This window comes from Heterocephalus glaber, unplaced genomic scaffold (genome assembly GCF_053883595.1).
Source record: "Heterocephalus glaber isolate CG9 unplaced genomic scaffold, H.glaber_assembly_v1.0 deba00001428, whole genome shotgun sequence".
NCBI lineage: Eukaryota > Metazoa > Chordata > Mammalia > Rodentia > Bathyergidae > Heterocephalus > Heterocephalus glaber.
In genome coordinates, this window is record NW_028258293.1 from 1,879,952 (window position 1) to 1,900,495 (window position 20,544).

General features: G+C 40.0%; 1 protein-coding gene across 16 annotated transcripts in view; it reads right to left on the reverse strand.

The window, feature by feature from the left end:
* Elp4 (elongator acetyltransferase complex subunit 4) overlaps positions 1-20,544 on the reverse strand; it is a 193,394-nt gene that overhangs the window by 98,331 nt on the left and 74,519 nt on the right. For 15 of the 16 annotated variants that reach the window (XR_015451326.1, XR_015451325.1, XR_015451323.1 and 12 more), the window contains exons 8-9: positions 10,357-10,465; positions 7,643-7,749 (exon numbers count right to left, since the gene is read on the reverse strand). Coding sequence is in view for 12 of the 16 variants with exons in the window: in XM_087211214.1 (XP_087067340.1) it covers positions 7,643-7,749; positions 10,357-10,465 (216 nt within the window). In the remaining 4 variants the exon portion in view is untranslated. Of the gene's footprint in view, positions 1-7,642; positions 7,750-10,356; positions 10,466-10,739; positions 10,985-20,544 lie in introns of those variants that run through there. The other variant, XM_087211211.1, reaches the window with a different exon arrangement.

The following is a 20,544-nucleotide window of genomic DNA, read 5'->3' on the forward strand; positions in this document are numbered from 1 at the left end:
ATTACATCACAATATTTGACCAGGACACAGGAACTACATTTCTTTGTAGGGAAGACTTTATATGGGATTTAGAAATTCTATAAAATCAGATAGTGTTTGAGGAAAATGTTTTGCGAATTAGTATTTTCATAATAAAATACTGGGCAGGTACCAGAAATAATTAAAAGTAAGGAAAAAACAATATTGTTACCCTATGTAATTATGGATGTACAAATACATTTGTTCCAAATAGACTAGCATCATGCTCTGTAAGGGAGAAGCTGTGATGAATGTAATTTAAATTTCATAATGTATTTCACAAAAATAGAGCAGAAATGTTTGCTATGGATAGAATTTTTTAACTTGAAAGTTAAAAGAATGTACATATTCTCATATGTCTATGCATTCATTACACACACGTGTACATACACACATTTCTCAGATACTGGATTTAAAAGTGCATTTCTCATGAAGAAATCTTTTAGGACAGAGGCTTTCTGGCTTTGCACTAAAGCTATGCACTTGGTGAACATACACGGAAGACACACAGTCACTCAAAGCAGATACACTTGGTTTATGACTTGGGCACAGCAATTAGCGGTAAAGGGCGCAGACTTTAGAACCTAACAGACTTAGGGTGAAGTGTTATTTCTGCTACCTCTTGGCTACGTGACTTTGGGTAAGTTATGATGCGTACTCACTGAGTCTCTTCCCTTGTAATGTGTAATGTCAACAATAAGTGGTATTTGCAAGGTCTGTTAAACAATGCCTATAAAGCACCTGCATTAGTCCAGGACACTGCTAAACAATTAATAAAACTTACTATTTCTTATATTAACAATAATTAGCTCCTGAACATGTTAGCTTTCCAGTGTAACTTTGTTGATGGAGTCAGAAGTCCTGGATTTAATTCTGGTAACCATAGATGTGTGTCTCTGAGAAGGTGAAGGAACTCTAAACTGTGTGTAAAACTGTGTATAAAGGACTCCTACGAGAATAAGATTTAAATATGTTCATGTGTGTGAAAACATCCAACACAACACTTAGGACAAATGAGATAACAAATACATGTTTTAAAGAAACTTATGGTAGACGTTAGTTACTTTAGAAATAGGAGCTTAACAACTTAACAACACATCCTAAGCAATTACAGCAAATAAGCCCAACTATGTCCCCAGTTTGTAAAGCTGATAGTTTACTGCTAAGGTTGAAAAAACAAACACAAGAAGAGATAAATAACTACAGTAACCTAGAAATGTTACAATGAGAATTTAAAATAATGCCCACGATCAAGACTGTGAGTTAAAGGGTACCAGATGGGCTGGCCAGCTTTCTCTAAAAGGGAGATGGGGACAGTGATGTACGGTCCAATGACCCCAAGCAGCTGGAAGGAACCAGAGGGAGCCACATCCTGGATGCTTGCTGCGCACTTACTGAACCTGGAGTCCTGGGGCACAGGAGCACCCAAAGCTGCCTGAACCCCACATCTATGAAGCATTAGTGCTCGAGGCATGGTGGAGGACCGACTAGCACAATGCACGTTATCTTCTAAGAACTTAAATTGTTTTTAGGTGGGAAACTGAAACAGCTGCGATTCTCCCTCAGCCTGAGTTCCGTTTTCTACCCCTCAGACGCATAAACGACACACTGGGAGCTGTGTGCATGGAGTGAATTCCACTGCAGCAGTTGTACACTGGCTCTGGGCGAAACCTTAGAGGTCTCTCTGCACTAGACCTTTCTTGGGTCCAAGCCAAGAACACAGACAGAAAGTTCGTGTCCGAAACACCTGGACAGGAGGTAGACAGTGAGCCCACGCCCCGTCTCACCCCAGGGCCAGCACTGTCCCGAGAGCCAGGCCGACTGCAGGCCACGGCTCCATGCCGTCACCTCGGTGCTGCGCGAGCGCCACTCTCCTTAGGTTTCCTATGCGAAATGCAGTTATGAAGAAGCACACAAAGAGTTTCAAGCTAAAATTAGACCCAAGGTCAATTAATGAAATGAAGATTTCTGTAGCAGTGCCATGACAGGCAAGGTGCTAGAAGACATTTTACTGTCTGCCAAGGAAATGGGGTGCATCCGACATAGCTGATTAGAAGTTTACCATCCTCGGTGCCGATGACTCCCGAGATGTGAAGGCCTACAGCAGGCATGCAGGCTGCCTCCCGCTGGCCAGAGACACCGGGCTGGGACACAGGCGCAGGCCTGCTGTAGCCCCGGGCCCTCCTCAGAATGGAAACATGTCACCGCTCGGTGGCCTCCAGCAAATGGGGACACGGACAGAACACTTATGTAATCACACCCCACAAGGGCACTTTACTCAACGTGTAAGTGGAAAACAATTACAAAGAAATTTCAGAGGAATTGTCAGTGAACATAAGTGACTCAGAGAAAATGTTTCTTCTCTTGACGCACTTAATAGATTTTTAAACAGGCTGCCACTTAGCAACAATTTCCTTTTACATTCTCCTTATGGAACTATTAACGCAAAGATAAACCAGGAGAAGTGGTAAGTGAAAACTTTGGTGGCCAGGCAGCAGTGAGAAATGCTACAGTACTATTCCTCTGGAAGATTAAGCACAAAGGAATAAGCTTTCACAACATTTATAAAGGAAGTTAGAAAATACTTCAAATATTTTGGGAAATGACCTAATCAGTACACTTTCAGCATGTGTCTAGTCATGTAGCCATCTTTGGTCAATCATCAAAAAATCAAAGGCACATTGGCACAACTCGACTCCGACTTTAATACCGCATGACTGTGCCGTGTAAGCTGGTCTTGTGTGAGAGCCACTGGAGTTCAGCAGGGAGATTAGCAGCCGGACCTAAGCTGGCCTGCAGACCTTGCCCTGCTGATGCCTTGGCCTTTGAAGTCCGCCTCTCACCTGGCAGCACAGCAGTGGGAACCGGGTGGGGTCAGACCTCATCAAGAGCTCACGGCCGGGAGCCACTGCGGCCCTCACTAATTGGCCCAATTGCGGATTATACCTCTTGCTACAGAGTCAAGACAATAATTTAGTTAAATGATGTTTTTTCTTCCCCTTATCTCTTCCAATTAAGATTCCAAAGTGGGAAGAAATAGGATTAGCCAGAGTCTCCAAACTGCTCCCGTTAAGGTGGTACACACTTCTGACAGGTCCAGGATGGTGTGAGACACAGTGAGGACACGGCAACCTCTGCAGGCTGGGACAGCCACAGGCAGCACTGTACATCGGCATCGCTGAGTTACAGTATGCATGGGCACAGGGGTGGAACGATGCACTACAACAGGAACCACAGGAAGCTCTACTTCATCGTTACTTGGGGCTTACTTTTGACAAACAACTCCACCCACAGGTGCCTCTGTTCAACTTTCATTTGATTTATTTGTTTATTTGATAACTGCAGTGTATCTAGGAATAAAAAACTAATTTAATAGCTGCCAATATTTGTAGAGGGCATCATCAGACAGAAAAGGTGTATTAGAGGATAGGGCTCCTGCTGCTAGGACATGTGAGGCTCCCAAGCCAGACGCTTCCGTTACTTTACTTTAATGATGTAATTGTGAACTGACAAAAAGTTAACTCTCCCTCTCCTCATCTCTACATATAATAAACATCTATTCACCCTTCTACTTCTCATTTAAAAACTGAAAAGGCTGTTGAAAATAAATGTATAGGGGGAAGTAAATCTGAGACTACCAATATCACGCAACAATCCAAACTGTTAAATATTATCATGGTGACTAGGAGTTAGCAAGAATTCTATGCTTTTCCAAAATATAAAAATTTCAAATAATTCTATGGAGTTATCTCAAGTTATCGTGGAGTACTGTTTTACAAAGCTAATTTACACAGACAGTATCTAGGACCCTGGTCTTAATACTTCAAGAATGAATCAGTGCACCAAAAATAACAGCTAGCTAATAAACACTGGTTAGCCAATTATTTTGTGAGAAAAACTTCCTGGTGATTACAGAGATACTGGGCCTTGTATTCTGAGTTAGGTGTAAGGTATCACAGGATGATCTGGAGTAAACTTGATTTACTCTGACATTCTCTGCTCTCTAGATTCATTTAGCCTACAAGACCCACAGACACACTATTGATGGTAGCTATTACTTCTGGGCCAATCACAGCCTGTATAATTATTGTTCATCTTTGTACTGAAAGTTCACAGCCAACAGTGCATGTCTTTTGTACATTTCAGTGCAACCCAGTTACCACCTGACTTGCTTCGAAACGCTGAATCTTGGGTGAAAAACTGTCCCAGAAAACATGGAGACCTTCTTGGTAGTAACTGACAGATGTTGCAACTAATGGAGTAATATGCTGTTATTATTTGTATTAGAAAATACAGTATTAAAATAGCAAAATAATATTGCTAGTGAAAATGCTGTTTTTATGATGTCATCAAATTAAATGCAGCCACGTTTCAAATCCTACTTATTTATGAATTATAATTCCATAATGTAAAGAAAAAACTATAATGATAATTCCAGCATTAAAGACATAGAAATCACAGGAAGTGAAACAATGCAAGCTCTGAGCAGTTACTGCAGCTCACAGGTGAAGCTGTATCTCCGTGCTGCAGCTCTCGGACACAACTGCAAGGCAGCGTGTTTCGGATCACTTGGCCAACGGGGCTTATGTAGTACGTAGAGATCTATGACTTGGAGTATTTAAAAACTCCATTTGTAATTTCTTTAGATTACACGAAGTTCAGCAAAGATTTTATGCCTGCTAAGTAAACGGCCCTATTCCTAGTCTTGCAATAGGAGTTACTTAGAATGGGCGCCAGGATTCTGGTGTCCTTAGTGTAGATGTGATTTTACTATGGGTTCTGTAGAGAGGCTAATTTACACAACTGTATAGTTAGAGGTACAGCAATAACTTACTGTGATCAGACAAATGTTTCCACTTGAATCATGACAACACCAAGCACACATTCCAAGAAGGAAAAACTATTCTCTTGCCTTCTCCAAATCACTAAAAGAAATTTGAGACTTCTAAAGCTGCATTACCTGTCAGAAGCCCTTGGAGTTGTTAGTAAATACTAATCAGTTTTCATATATAAAAAGGCCGGTGACTGACTGTATTCTCAAGCACCTTCGACACAAGGGTGAGGGCACTTGCCTGCTCCTGGGTCCCCTACCTCCAGCTGCTCTTTGTTAGAGGCCACGGGACAGGGAATGCCTGCACGGGATCGGAATGTCTCTGCTCGACCTGTCAAACCACCTTGCTTCTGAGAGGTGCCTCACGTGCACTGCCTGCTGTGTGACAGTCTCAAATTTCACAGAATGGGTGAGGACATATTTTATTCAAAAATATCAGTGCACCACAAACGTATTCACCGCATACTGAAACACTGGTACTTCATGGGTGACTGCCCCAGCAAAGGACTCCAAGAACCAACAACTTCCAGGCCACTTCTCCTCACAAGTCTAGTGTACGTTATCAAAGACTGGCAACCTCTCTGGATACGCATGTTATAAGAGACAGTGCTATATGGAAAGCATTTCATCTTAGGTGACCATATGACTACCTTCTGTTCTAATAACAGCTATGGGTAGCTCTATGTACTTGTATAGTACGCACAGCTATTATTGGATACTAGGTTTGTTTGCTTCCTTAATTCGTATTTTTTTAACCACCAAATTTAATATTACAGCATAAGAAAATGTTTTCTTAAAATGGGCTGCACCTATATTTCTAGTTTAAAAATATTAAATCTTTATTGGGTAGGTTATAAGCCAAAAACACAAAGGATTTGATCAACTGTGCATTGAATATGGGCTTCTTAAAAAATAACTGTTTATTTTTACTTTGTTTTCCAATACTGCTTCCAAACCACAAGGTATCCAGTGCACTGGTTCTCCTGGTTTAGCACGGTGGGAGAAGAGACTGGGTGGCTGGTAAAGGTCTCTTGACAGCGCCAAGGTGCTGTGCAACCCCCAGTGGAGCCCACACCTCCTACATGGAGCAGCTGACACTGGGAAATTGCTCTACCCCTACACTGCTCCAGCCCAACTCCAGGGACCCGGTGGAGAGAAAGAGCAATCAAAAACATGGCTCGGGCTATTGCACTACTTTGTTCTTTGGGCACAATACATGTTTTCTCCACTGGGGAGCTTATTGTTTTGTATGGTAACAGAAATGACACCTTAGACTTGGTCGTCAGATACTGATTTTGGGTAAAGGGTGCCTCACGGAGGAAAAGAACTTACATCTTTCATTTAAACTACAAATTCAACTTAAGAGAAAATGATGAGGATGCTTTCCTGGTGATGGTACATTAGAATTGTATCCTAAGAGTTTTAAACAGTATTTTGGTAAATCACTCAGTATTCTGTCAGAAGAGCTGAAACAATGTGTGAACCATTACAGTGCTGGGTTCCATTTCAACGGTTTCTTTTGAGAACTGAAGCGAATTAGCTCAAGAATCACTATTTCTCCATTCTGGCTCTCCTGGTGTTAAGTGGCTTGGAGGGAGCCTCCCCACATGAGAAACTTCTGACTCTCCTGCGGAGATGGCCCGCCTGAAGAGCTGGCTGCCTGATTAACTATTAACTGCTCTCAATAGGATTAGATAATTAAGGGCATTGATGACCATTAATTAGGAGGAGGGCACATTAATTTGTCACCGGATAGGCCCTTACAATGATTTATAGGTTAGTGCTACTTGCAAATGTGGAGGGAAAGAGAGAAAGAGAGAGAGCCATTAAGTGACCTTATCGAGTGGCCAGCTTAGAGAGGGCAGAGGGTCAAAGAAGGGCCACAGTGGTCACTTAGGGTGAAGTCCCGAACACCAAAGCAGTGCCAAGCTGCATTGACCATCATTTGGTGACGAAGTTAAAAATATGTTAATTTATTGGTGGCAATTCTCTCTTTTTATGGTTTCAGGCAGTTAAGACAAGTGGCCTGCTTAAGAGCTTTTCATTTGAAAAGAGATTAAACAAAATGGTCAGTCAAGGCTGCTTGGCTGTTTTATGTCTTTGTTTAAAAAAAAAAATTGCACCAACTATACTGATAACTATCACATCAGCCAAAAGCCATCTCTCTGAACATTTACTACGTTAATAAATATATCAACTCTAATTGCTTAATTGTTCTATGTTCATTTGCTCTTTAGCAAGATTACGCTGAAATAAATCTTTTGTTCTACTACTTTCTGTCATCATTGGTTGCATAAAGGTCACAAAAAAAGTTTCAGTATTGTAGAAAATTTACTTAAAGCCACTAGTGTAAATTATACTTTGTTTAATTCAGCATGTAAAGGTAAAGGTAATTTCACTGGTCTTGAAGAAAAACACTTCTCAGATGTGGATCAGGAGCATCTTAGCCCTACACAATCATGGGAAGCATTCACACTCCACACACGAGTCAGCATAGCTCATCAAGATCGAATTAAATACACTTTGGAAGGCCTTGAGAATCTGCACGTCATATTTATCATGTAAGTTCGGAGCTCACTTTTAACAGACATTTAGAACAAAATCATTTTTGCTATACTCTAATGATGAATCATTTAAAATAAAAGGACAGTAAAAACCTATTCTGTGTGCTACATCAAGAGAACTTAGTATTTAGCATGAAACACGTCTTAAGAATTTCATTAAAGGGAAAGAGAAAGAGAGGAGATAGCATTTACCTCCAGATTGTAAACTAAAAAATAAAAATTCCCTTACCTCAATGGCAAATAGCTTCCTTTTTAACTTAAAAGCTAAGTCTTTGACATCTGATTCATCGCAAATCAAGTTATTAAGCCGAGGAATCTGCCGAATATGAATCAAACCTTGTAGAGAGAAAATTAAAAGAAAAAATTTCAAGACACTGTCATCAGACGCATAAATTAAAGTCTTACAGCAGAATCCTGTAAATTTACACGCAGGCCTCTCCCTTTAAAACTGGGGCTCACTACCAGGAGCAGTGAAGCAAATGGTGTGATTGTACTCAAGTAATCAGGCAGAATAAGATAAACAGAAATCCTTGTGCGAGGAAAACTAATTGCACTTTGGTACACAAGTACAGATGTAAAGAGGGATCTTAATTCTTGTCAAAACTACAGCCGGTTTGTGTGTGATTTTCCCTTGTATTTACAGTAAGCAAATATGGCTATCACCTTGCACGCTGCCCACGGCACCACTAAGTGATCTTTATTTTATTAAATGCACCAGTAAGCAGCCAGCAAAACAAGGCTTATGGGTTACTGATCACCAGCAAGGCTCTGATAAAAGGTGCTGCGTTCTGTGCCTGTTAGCGACTTGGGCACACCGCGGAGGAAGACTGCATCTCAGAGTGCACCGTGGGCCCAGCATGCACCCAGGCCGGCCACCGAGACACACATTTCCACGGCCTGGCTGACTGCCCTTCACAGGGCCGCCCGCCACAGGCTTTGTGCCGGCGCTAGGTAAACCATGAGCCTGGCCTCTCGTCAGTGGCAATGCCTGCTAATTCCTTCTGACAGGGGCACTGGATGGCTTTGTGCAGCCTGATGTCGCTTCTGACGGAATGAGGGTCATTTCCCACAGACGAGGACACACCAGGCCCTCAGTGTACCTCCCTGCTGGATGTGACTCCTGCTCAGGAGCCAGCACTGCAGGACGAGCCTTACCAGGCCGGAGCACCCTGCAGACCCAGCAGTCACGCCAAGGTGCTGTGTGAACCGAAGCTCAGTAGTGCAGGGGTCTGCACTAGCTTAAAAGGGTGAACCTCAGAAATGATCCCTGCAAAAACAATTCACTAACATAGCTCACTAAATTTTTTAAACTTAAAAAAAATGTAGACGGAACTATTGAAAAAATAACTTCTAGCTATGAATTAAAAATACCCCATACATAGCTATTTGGTAAAATACACTTATTAGGAAAATGCACATCATACTCTCACACATTTCTCATTTTAAGCTTAGGGCGCTTGTTTAGCTGTGAAGTCAGGAGCCCTCACAGAAGGAATGAGTGATTGCACTGGAAAGGCCTCCTCATTAATGACAATTTACTAGTCATCAGAACCACTCGTGACTCTGGGGAATAATTCCTCAGTTCAGAGATTTCAGCACAAAGACACACAGCCCCCCCACCTGTGAAATGCTCTCATCAAAACAGCATTTTCAGAATATAAAATATGGTTTTACTAAATTAATAAGTTAATCATTGTAATACTTATAAATGATAATATATAATGATGATATTCAACTTGGATTGCATTAAAAGAAAAAACAAATTAAAAAACATTGAAATCTTAGCAGATCTCTTCCCATCACGGCAGAAAAGACACGTGGACTGAACTGCACACAGGGAGAGCCTAGGATGGCCACGTGCACACTTAGCCAAGGGAACGAGCAGGAGGCAGATTTCTGTGGGGAGTTTCTGTTCACAGATCTAAAAACAGCACTGATTGCTATGATAGTTTTAAAACTCAAAGCACGAGCTCATTAGATAAAGTATACTCTTTAATAATTTTTGTGTACATTCTAATATGTGGACCAACAAAATAACTTCCACAGACTCACAAAATTGAAGTAACAGACTTCAAAGAAGCCGAGTCTTTAGACCAGAAATTTCTACAGAAGTACAGTGATTCTACAAGAGTAACAGCAATAACTTACACTTTAACTTACATTTTATTTAGGATACATAAATAGGTAAAAAATCTGTTATTCACTGTTTTCTATATGAAGTTTAGACCAAGTGCACATGTAGCTACTAAACTTTTAAAATTCAAATGCTTCTGTGTAAGAATTTTTATTTTTAAAAAATCCTCCAACTAACCAAATGACTAGAGTAATATTAAAAACTTTAAAAAAACAGGGGCTGGGGGTGTAGCTCAATGGTAGAGCACATATTAACATGCACAAGCCCCGAGTTCACTCTCTACCAGCAAAACCTCCAAATGAAGCCAAAGCTTAAGACATGAAAGTGAAATGCCAGAGGAGCTCCCCGTGTTAACCCATCGTGATGTGGCAGGTCCCTTCTCATCCCTAGTGGAGCCCTCTGAAGCCAGAGCTGGGCGGGTGGCCATGCTTAGGACCCAAGGGCTCCCAAGCCTGAAACATTTCAGAGAGGATTTCTGGGTTAGGGATACTCAACTTGCATGATGAGAATTAACATACTTATTTCCAGCATAGCTTAAAAAGTACATCTGAGTGCATGGCAGCTTTCAGGGACTGGGACAGCCACAGTGCATCTAAGCCAGGCCTTAGACCCTGGGCCGACTCCTCTCAGGTAGCACAGCCTCTGGCTCTCGGGCAGTCTGATGGTGCACTGCCCGGGAGACCAGCTAGGACTGGAGAACCCTGACAGGTCCACTATGAGGTGACGTCCATGCTGCTCCACGAGCCACGGACTGCACAGGACTGCAAGCGGCCAGGGCTCGGCCTGCTTGTGCCGAAGGGGACGCTTACCGTGATAATCCTTATAGAGAGGATTGGCTTCTCTCTCCAAACCAATAAACGATTCCAGGCCCACTACTGTATCTGACAAATTTATAACACGAGCAGTTACTGATTTATTCTGCAAAACACAAAAATGAAACATGTTTAAAAATATAACATCTATACAGTGCCACTACGACATCTCAATGACAAATTATGGTGGAGACAGATTATCAGGATAGAGAAATAACAGAAAAATTAAAGCTGCTACCAGCTGAAAACTGGACAAAATGTGCTCTTAATTGAAAATTTCAACCTGCATAGGTACACTACTCTAACTGAAGAGCTGAGGGGAAAGCATAAATTGGTAGAAAACGTAATTATTTTTCATTCCCTTTTGGGGGCAAGGCTACCTTCATTTTCATTCTTTATTATTCTTCAAATTACTTTGCCCACTGCCCACTGGAAAACCTTGCAGACAAGAGAACTCAGAAGCAGCAGACGGCACAGTATCAGGTATAAGGCAAGGGTCCCAGGTCTCAGCCCAGGAACAGCCAGGCGCCTTGGTGACACGCTGGGCACAGGAGGTCCTGCTAAGGGCTGACACGGCAGCGCTCGCGGTTTGTCTTCCTTCCTGGCACTGCCCCGTGGCTCTGCGCTAACAATAGAGGAAAAGGAAAGATGGCAGGTGAGCAGCTCTCATGCCCACCACCTGCCCTGCCTTTCCCAATGCAACCAAGATGGGCCCAGGTGCCGTTAGACACTATAGCACTGTTTCCAGAAAGAGTGTGTCCGGTCAGTAAGCAGTGAAAGTTCTAACACACCCAGACAGTCTCGGCTCTGAACATGAAATCACCAGCTAGCTGGCTGGTTTGGGGAATTATTTAAGGACATCCCAGCGTTCCTTTTAGTCCCCGACGGGGCAGTGGGTCAGAAAATTGTGCTCATGGCTCTAACACCGCAGAAAACATTTCAGTCTGAAGCCCCAGAGCTCCTAAAATACTGTGATTGTGAAGCTCCTCTTTGTACACTGGGGTGCCCGCCAGTTTAAAAGTAATCTCTGAAGAAAAGGATGGGAAATGTGGAACAGTCCAGAAAATGTATCATTTTGATGCTCGTCCTTCTGGCACAGAAGAGGTCACATATAAGGAAGACACCACGGCCTAGTGAGCTTACTGGTGGCCCTCTGCTTCTCAAGCCCTTTTATGAAGACTGTCCAGGATTGAAGTTTTAACAGAGGGCACGTCAGTGTTACCAGACGAGGTGTGAGGCAACTCTGGCACCGAGCCTTCCACAGTAGTGCTGCGAACTCATCCGCAAGGGTATAAAGAACACCTCAGCCTCTGAACCAGTGCTCCTAAAGAGGGCCAGTAAAAATGACTTCCTTTAATTGTCTTTACTACTTTCAGTCACATGGGCATACCAAGCATAGAAAACAAACATCACTTGGAAATGCCTGTTTTTTTTCCGTAGGCAATTTTTCATTCAATGGTGAGAAAATAATTCAGATTGATTCCTTTCGGTTCCGTGCCACAAGGGATGGTCCTACTCCAGGAATAACAGGGGCTCTGAGGCCATAAACATGCTCCTCTCAATATTTCTTTAGCCAGAGACCATTATATCAAACTCATCCAGGTTGGGCTTCAGCCAGTTATTCTTCACCCAAACAAAAATGTCTGCCAGACATTCCAACAGCTGGGAGACAGTTCACAAAGAGTCAACTTGAAAATGATTCATTGTGCTAGGCCCTGAACAATGTTGGGGTGGGGGTGGGGTGTGGCTGAGCTGGTAAGAGAGGGTGAGAACAAGTGGGAGATGGAGAAAACCATGTGGTGCCCCCATGGAGAAGAATCTTGGATCACAACCAGCAGGCTCGTATCATTTCAGTTTTAGTATGAACTCAACTGGGAAGCGTTCTCCTGTCACAGACCCTCAGATGAACAAGCACCTACAAAGGCTACTGGCAATATTTCTTAATCCAAAAGGTCAGATTTACTTTTATCTATCAAGACAGGACTCTCTGTATCTAGACATCTGAATCTAAAGTGGTGAAAGGTGTTCTGTGTTAGAACGCAACTTTCAAGATCTCAGTGATACACTAGCACCTTCTCACTTACATGGATACTAGGAATTATGGGGTTAACAGGGACTGTGATGAGTGACTTTCATTCTAGCAATATGTAAGCAAGATGCTATGTATTTCAATGGTTAACTTGACATTTACTTCCTTCACTTAACTTTAATAATGAATCATTAATACATAATTAATAATTAAAACTAAGAAACAATATTTATCAACCTTGTAGGTCTTTTTAAAGTACTTTAAAGAAGAAAACTAATTAATTTCAAGTACAAAAGACATGCAGAGTTCTAAGAAACTCATTCATATATTTATTGTATTTCTAAGTTCTATAGGTTTATATCACAGCTATTAATTACAAACTATTTTTAAAGCTTTCACAAAGACTTAGAGCAAGGATAAACTTTTCATCATACTATTACATCTCTGTAAAATAGTATACTATGAGTTACATTTAACAATGACCTTACTGCTTTCTGCACAGCTATTTTGCAAAATAGTTTATATAAGATGGCAAAACAGATTAACTGTGAAAACTGTACAGATATCTGAAAAACATCTATAGAATAAAATGGAATGGAAATTATTTAAGAATAATATCTAATGATAAACTCATTCAGTTTTCTAGTTATTTATAGAAGCACAGAAGATATCTGGACACATAAATGCACATTTTCTTAATGTTAAAAACGTGTTACAGATTACCTCTGTATGTCCATGATTCATAAGGGATACAATCTGTTGATGTAATCCTACCTAAAACCATTCTTGTCAAGGTCTTTCAAATCGTAATATTAATACTAAATGGTTCTTTAGATAAGTGAAAGTCAATTTACTTAAGAGAATCTAAAATTAACAGCTTCAGGAAACCCTTAAAAGCATAATAATCACAATTCACTTTAGCAGGAAAACACTGTGGATAACAAATTGTTGTAATATGACCAACAGTGTTCAGAAAGCTTTAGCATAATGATTGGAGCAAAGGGCTTCAAACTTCTACATTTTCATCCTAACAGATTTTAAGAGTTTTTATATGCATAACAAAGATGTCCAACCCCTTGTGGCTTCCGTATATAGCTGGAAATGGAGAATTAAAGGCATTTGTGCATCAACTGCTCAAATGCAAATTTGAACATAATTTTTCTGTTAGTTTTGAAGTCGTTACATTACAGTTTCTCATTAAGCGCGTCTAAGGACATTCAGAATACACCAGTGTGAGTAAATCAATGTCCTGGTGCATGTGTGGCTCCATGGCATCGCCCAAGTGCATACAATGATTCTGCCACCCTTCCTCCTCGCCCATCTGGATATGAAAATCAAGGATGACTCAAAAATCCTTCTTACACCAGACAAATCTCCCTTTGCTCCTGGGCGAGAGTTGTCAGCTCTGGACAGTGGCCAAGACATGACTAGGAGAGAAGCCAGAAGAGAAGAGAGCCAGTGTCCAGGAGTTTTAGGAGTTTACTGGCAGGCTAACATGCATTGTAATAAGTTACATGAAAGGCTCTCGCATTTGATGTCGCAGAATTAATTTCTTAAGTGTTTAAATTTAAAATATATCAAATGTTTTGCAAGTTAAAAAGGCAAATCAGATTATCCAATCTTCCACCTTTGTATTCCAATTTTAATTCTATGAGGCCCTTAAAAGATTGTGTTTTGACTATTTCCTGCCTGCTTTCATAGAATGGAAGCATATTTTTATTTAACAGAACTCACAGTCATTAACTGGCCTTTAAATTAGGGAAGATTAATGTTTCCTTTTAATTTAAAGCTCATAAAATTAAATTAGGAATTTTGTTATAAGAGATAGAAGTTCAAACAATGTCCTGTAAAACTCTCACAATTTTCTAATAAAAATAGTTCAGAAGTCCAGTTAGCATTACCAACTAAGAATGAGACTACTTCAACCCTGCATATTTCCTTATTTTCTTGGACTGAGTTTTCTCAGTAATATAAAAGATGCAATTTGTACCAACACAAAATATCTTAAGGAGAAATATCTTAAGATTAAGAAATAATTAACCAACAACTTAGTTACCAAGAAGTTCAAGAGAAATAAACCAACTGACATAAAGCATTTATGCAATGCTTCAAGAAGGAAGATTTTGGGGTTACTCAATCTATACTACTCAAGAAAGAAAGCAAATGTAATGTGAAAGGGAAAGGCCCCGTGTGGGTATGACACAAATGTCAGATCTGGAGGAAAGCACAAGTAATTTGAAGCATTACAGAAAAATTTGTTACTTTGTGTTTAACCCTAGTACATGGCATGAAGTAGGTGGTGTATCAGCACAAGGAAATGCACCAGACCAAACAGCTCATTCACACAACTCTGAAAAATGCATAGAAAAATAAATGTACTGGCAACTATAACATTTCTTTGTCATGAAATCCAAAAATAAACTTGGATCAAAGAACAAATCTAAGGATATTTAATAAGGAATTGAATTTGCCTCATTATTAACGTTATTAACTTCTTTATCCCATGGAAATCAAGACTGAAATTATAAAACTATGCTGTTTATAACTTGCTCCATCTTCCCCAGCGTTGTTGCCTTACTTCATAGGTTAGATTTTTATTTTATTACAATATTTAATAGTGAGGAAATAATTCTGTTCATGACTGTTGTGGGCTTAATAAAGAATACAGTGTTATCAGATAAAATTAATGCATATTTGTAACAAATGAAGGTATTAGATGAAATCTTCCCAGATTTAATACTAAATTTTACTCAAAATCAGTTAATTTTAGGATTCAGAGGAATTTTAAAAATAAAAATGTAAGTATTATTCACTTGGTAGCATCACATAACAATAGTCCATTTAGGGGAAATCATAAAACAAACACTTTTTTTCCCTCTAAAGCTTAATACATCCACAAAGGTGCCAATGGCAAATACACTTAATCTCAAAGGTGAAGGAAGTGGCTGAGTGTGTTGAACTTTACCAGGAATAAGCAATGGAACCGCGTCTTCTGGTGTTTCCTGCTTGATATATATGTGATTTCTACATTTTGGTGTGAAACTGCTGGCTCTTTATAACTGAGGATTACTGCTTCTGAAGCACTGGGTTTCATTTTCAGAGAGCTTATTTATATTGACACTGGCCTCAAATACTACATACTTTGCAGAATGTCCGTTTTGTTTCTTTTTTTTCGGGTTATTCTGTAAAACATTTGAAAAGCTTACATTTTTTGAAAACTCAGAAGTAGGATGAACAAAGCGCCGCCATCGGTAGGTTAGACAGAATAATGGTGTAACACTCAGGATTAACTTTTGGAGCTTGCCACAACTGTACATCATGTAGTTTCCCACCATGGAAAATCTTCAAGAGAAACTGGATTGTGGCTTATGCTTATAACTGGTTGTTTTACGGGTAACTTCCTAAATCAGAAATTTTATCTTACTACTTTCTCCTTAAAACCCCTAAGATCCAATTCACAGATGTCCACAAGCTTGTGCCCCGCCTGGAAAAACCATTGCTAATATCCAAATATCAAACAGAGCCTCCAGCTGATGCGCGGGCTGCAGTGGCAGGTTAAAGATACGAAAGTTTAAAAGCAGCTTAGAGTAATCCCATATTGAGTATGAAATGATAGCCTGTCATCAGGAGCAGGCGGGCAGAGCCAGGTCCAGATGGGAGACTGGCTGGGAAAGGGGCGGGGGGCAGGTGGGGCGGCGCTGGGAGCCCGGGCCAGACAGGACTGCTCCCCCTGCTGGCGAGGCCCTCACCTGCTCGGGCTGCTCCTTGCTGGCCGGCTGCCTTTAATAATTTAAGATATAACCGATAAATTATGGACGGTGCCCCCCTTCCAGGCCGCTGCTCTGGATTTGCACACTTGTAAGCTCACGGTATCCTGTTTTCATCTGATTAACTCGTCAGATCCAAAAGGATCCAATGTTTCACCCGGAGGTCCAACTATCTATCTTGTAATTTAATTATATCATAAGCATAAGCAAATACAGTACAGCTTTTTATAATATAAGGCCTTTTAAAATGAAGGATGCCTCTGCATTACGCTTGTTGATGTACACATCTATTCTCGCAGACAAACAATCCGTGGGCTGCAGATTCACGAGCTCTGCTCAGGCTCTACATAATGCCCGTAATGAAATAATATAGAAATGAACCATATAAATCAACTATACAGGGAACAAGGAAACAGCATGTCGCAGCAAAAGAGCACAATGTACAGCGCCAAACCTACCCGACAGTCTAATGATCTGAGTTTACAGAGCTCATGTACTAATATGGGAGGAATTAAGGGCGAGTGTTCACATAAGAGATCTGGTAAATTTTACAGAAAAATTATTTGATATTTGATTTTCAATGTAAGTTAATGGCTGCAGCAAAAACATTTAGTAAAAACCTGTTCTAAGATTCTGGCCTCCAACCAGAAGCTCCCAGAACAGGAGGGATCCGCTTTCCCCGCTGTTCCCATCGGAGTCCTGGCTCCAGAAGGCTTGGGCCTGGGAACCTTGCCTGCCATTTGGTGGCTGATGGTGCTCTCCCAGGACCTCCTCTTGGTGGTTCCATGATGCTGAACTGGCACTCGCTTCCAGAAGTGAGTTATTATTAAACCTGTAGGTCAACTGTGGCACTAACAACTCCTTGGAAGCTTTCAGCCACTGCGTACAATTTGCTGGTCTAATTAAATATTAATTCTAAGTGTTACATTTTGTGGCTAAGAGCTTTTATTTTCCATCATCAGCCTGGAAGAGAAAGAGGTTACAAGGCTAATTTAATCTCTCCCCTCATCCTCCCCAACATTAAAGATGAACTGCATAGGGTGTGAAAACATTATTAAAGAAACTAGGACTCTTTATATAGTGGTAATAATGTAATTAATAGCAAAGGGCTAAAACATAACATCAGGACGTAATAGCTGACCTGGTACTTAAACAGCTTTGAATTATAATTGGTTACAAGCACATCTGCTCTCAATATAAAGTATCATCCTTCCTCAAAGACAGCAAGCTTTCTTTAAAGGTATGCAAACAAGTTTATAAATCTGAGTAATTAAAAGCTTGCATTTCTCTTACAGGTATTTTTCAAATAGCTTGTAAGACTAAAGATACAGGCCTAGTAATTTTATTTGTAAAATACATGCAAAATTACATTAAGTTGTACTTCTTTTCTGTATAAAAAAGTGATGCAGAAGATAGCATATAATAAAAAATAATGCGACAGAACCTCCCCCCATTTTTCTTCTATCACGTTCAAGTGGCCTGAACGCACGGGGCGTCCCCAGCCCCAGGACACTGTGTCCAGGCCTGGACACTGGGCATTGCAAAGGCCACGCCGCCCGGCCAGAGATTCCATACGCGCAAGCAGAGGACTCAATTTCCACACCGCGACAGCGCTCTCGCTACTCCAGTAGCAACACACTGAGGAAGTCTGGCTTAACTAGCCCTTCAGCTAAGATCCACGAGCACGACAGGCACCACACACGAAGCACAGTGTGAGCCACAACATACAAAGCTGCCATAGAGAAGGCAAAAGATCATTTACAACGAAAATGATTATTATTTTTATGGCTTACTGAATATGCTTTGGTTAGATTGTGACAGAATGTTTCTAAATGGTATTTTTTCTTTTAAAGTCTACCCTGCTCTTATTTAATACGCATATTTACCCTAAGACAAAGTGAAACATATTCTGCTGTAGATGCTCTATGTGGACAGAAATTTACAGATAATTTGGTGTTCATCTTTTTAAGTTTCAATTATCCTTGATGAATAAATCAAATTATAGTATATGTATAATGTACACAAGCTACAATTTTAAAAATTAAGCAGATGCGGGCCAGGGTTTAGCTCAGTGGTGCTGTTGCCTGCCTCACAAGCACAAGGTCCCGAGTTCAATCCCTGGTACCAGAAAAATAAAAATAAAAAATTAAGCAGATGCCAGTATGTATAGTCTGAAACAGAAGAAAAGAATTTGGAGCTATAAGAATTTATAAATTCCAAGCTTCTAATAAGAGAGTTGAAACACAGCTCTATTTTCTATTTTAAAGAAAAGTAGACTGTTTACAACTCACTAGACTTATGTGAAGTTATCAGAATTTGATAAATGTCAAAATTAAAGTGGATTTAATACGATTCCATTCATTTTTTTAAAACTGCCTTTAAAAATTTTTAATTTTCTCAGTTTCCTAGGATCAATGTTAAAGTAGTTAAGATCAGAGATAGTAAAGGCAGAGTCTCAGTTGTGAATATCTTGATTAAGGAAGGACTTCATGAAAAGATCCAGAATATATGGCTTTATCTTTTAATAATTGAGAGCTATGATTAAGAGATCAAATCTATAATTTTAGCCCTTGAATACTTTTCTTAATAAAGTACATTCAAAAAACCGCTAAAGTTGATTAAGATGTACAGTTGAAGGCGGGGCTATGCATTCCTATAATAATGCTCATACCAACAACTACATAAAAATTTCCCCTCAGATTTTATAGTTGTAAACTCACAAAAGTCTGTTGTGTACTCACCAAGCAATTATCCTTAGTTCTTGTTTTAAGAATAAAACATTTCACACTGGGAGAAATTCACAAGACCACTGGAGTCTACATTTCACAATCACATATTAGTGGTCATTTCTAAAGCTTTCTTCTATTGCTTGACGTAGAGTTCAGCTGATAAAATACTCAGCATGAGCACAAAAGTTTATGAATGTGAAAAGGTTAGTTCTGAATTTCTCTACCTGGAAACATACTGTACCATTTACTTCCACAAGTTTCAAGCACTAATATATGAATATTATAGATTTACTTGAAGAGCTATCAGTTAAAATAGCAATTTGCACCTTATTCAATTTTCAAGAGACATAACTATAAAAGGCCCTTTCTTCACGGTTTTCAGCAGAAAATAAATTTTCCTTGGTATAAACAGTGACAGCAAACATTTTAGAGCTTTCAGTGATAACAAACAGCCCGCTGCAACACGTGTGCCAAAGTTTCACCACTCTGGACAAGCTAACTAATGCTAGTAACAGTTTTCTTCAATGAGACGGCTGAAGAGAATTTACAGAGTATTGTGAAATAGTGGTTATACACAACAAACTGCATCGTGTTATTAACTGGCCAAATTCTGTTGATGACAAATAAAAATGTGCTGTTGTCTATTTTAAAATCTGAATAAAATAAAGTTCTAATGTTCTCTAAGCAAATACATTAAATGATGGCAAAACTTAGAAGTTTTTAGAATGAAAATATCTATTATCTTTATTATCAAGAATAGCAAAAAGTCTTCATCCTTGCATTATTATAAAGAGAAGCTTACTAGGTTTGTATTCAAAAATTCCTTAAAAGTATAGATTATGACAGCTTGAATAAAATTAGCAATCATAAGTCAATTTTCTTTTGAAAGGAATGCTATGAGAACGGTACAGCTACATAACCTTTGTATTTTAATTACAATTCTAAGTGCTTCAATATTTATTTCCTAATGGTTTCGGGTAAAAATGTTTTTAATCAATAAAAATCCAAATGAAGAGCAACCTGTCACAGAGTGTATTTAAAAATGCATAACCCAGAGGGAATTTATTTTCTTGCCCCCTTGCTAATAAAATACAAAATAGTAATAATAATAATAATAATAATAGTAAGACACAAAATTAAGTTTTTATTTTCCTAAGGAATAAATGTTACTGATCACCATTCTTCTCAAGCACACAATTATCACTAAGAAGGAAAATAAAATTAATCTAAAAGGCACAACATGCTTCCATAATTTGAAAGTGGGTGATGAATTTCACTAGAAGCCACCTCCCAATTACATACCGGAGAGAAGCTAGTTTCTTATCTAGCTAGATAGGAAACCAAAGTGTCTTATTGTAACTATTTTAAAGTGGCCACTTTGCAAAATAAAAATCTCATTAAAAGGTTTCCAAGAGAACAAAATATTTTTGTTTCTAACAGTAAACAGAAAACAGCAGTGGAAAGTGCCTTAGCGGAAATACGACCTTTAAGGCGGACACACAGCCTGCAGTTCCCAGGGCTGGCCCGCAGGCCGGGGGCCCGCCGCCTGCCTGGACCAGAGCTGGCCGGGAGCGCGGGGACGTGGCAGCCGCGTGACCTGACCGTGACCGTGACCGTGACCGGAGCCGAGCCGGGAGCCACATGCTCGCTGTCCGCCCCG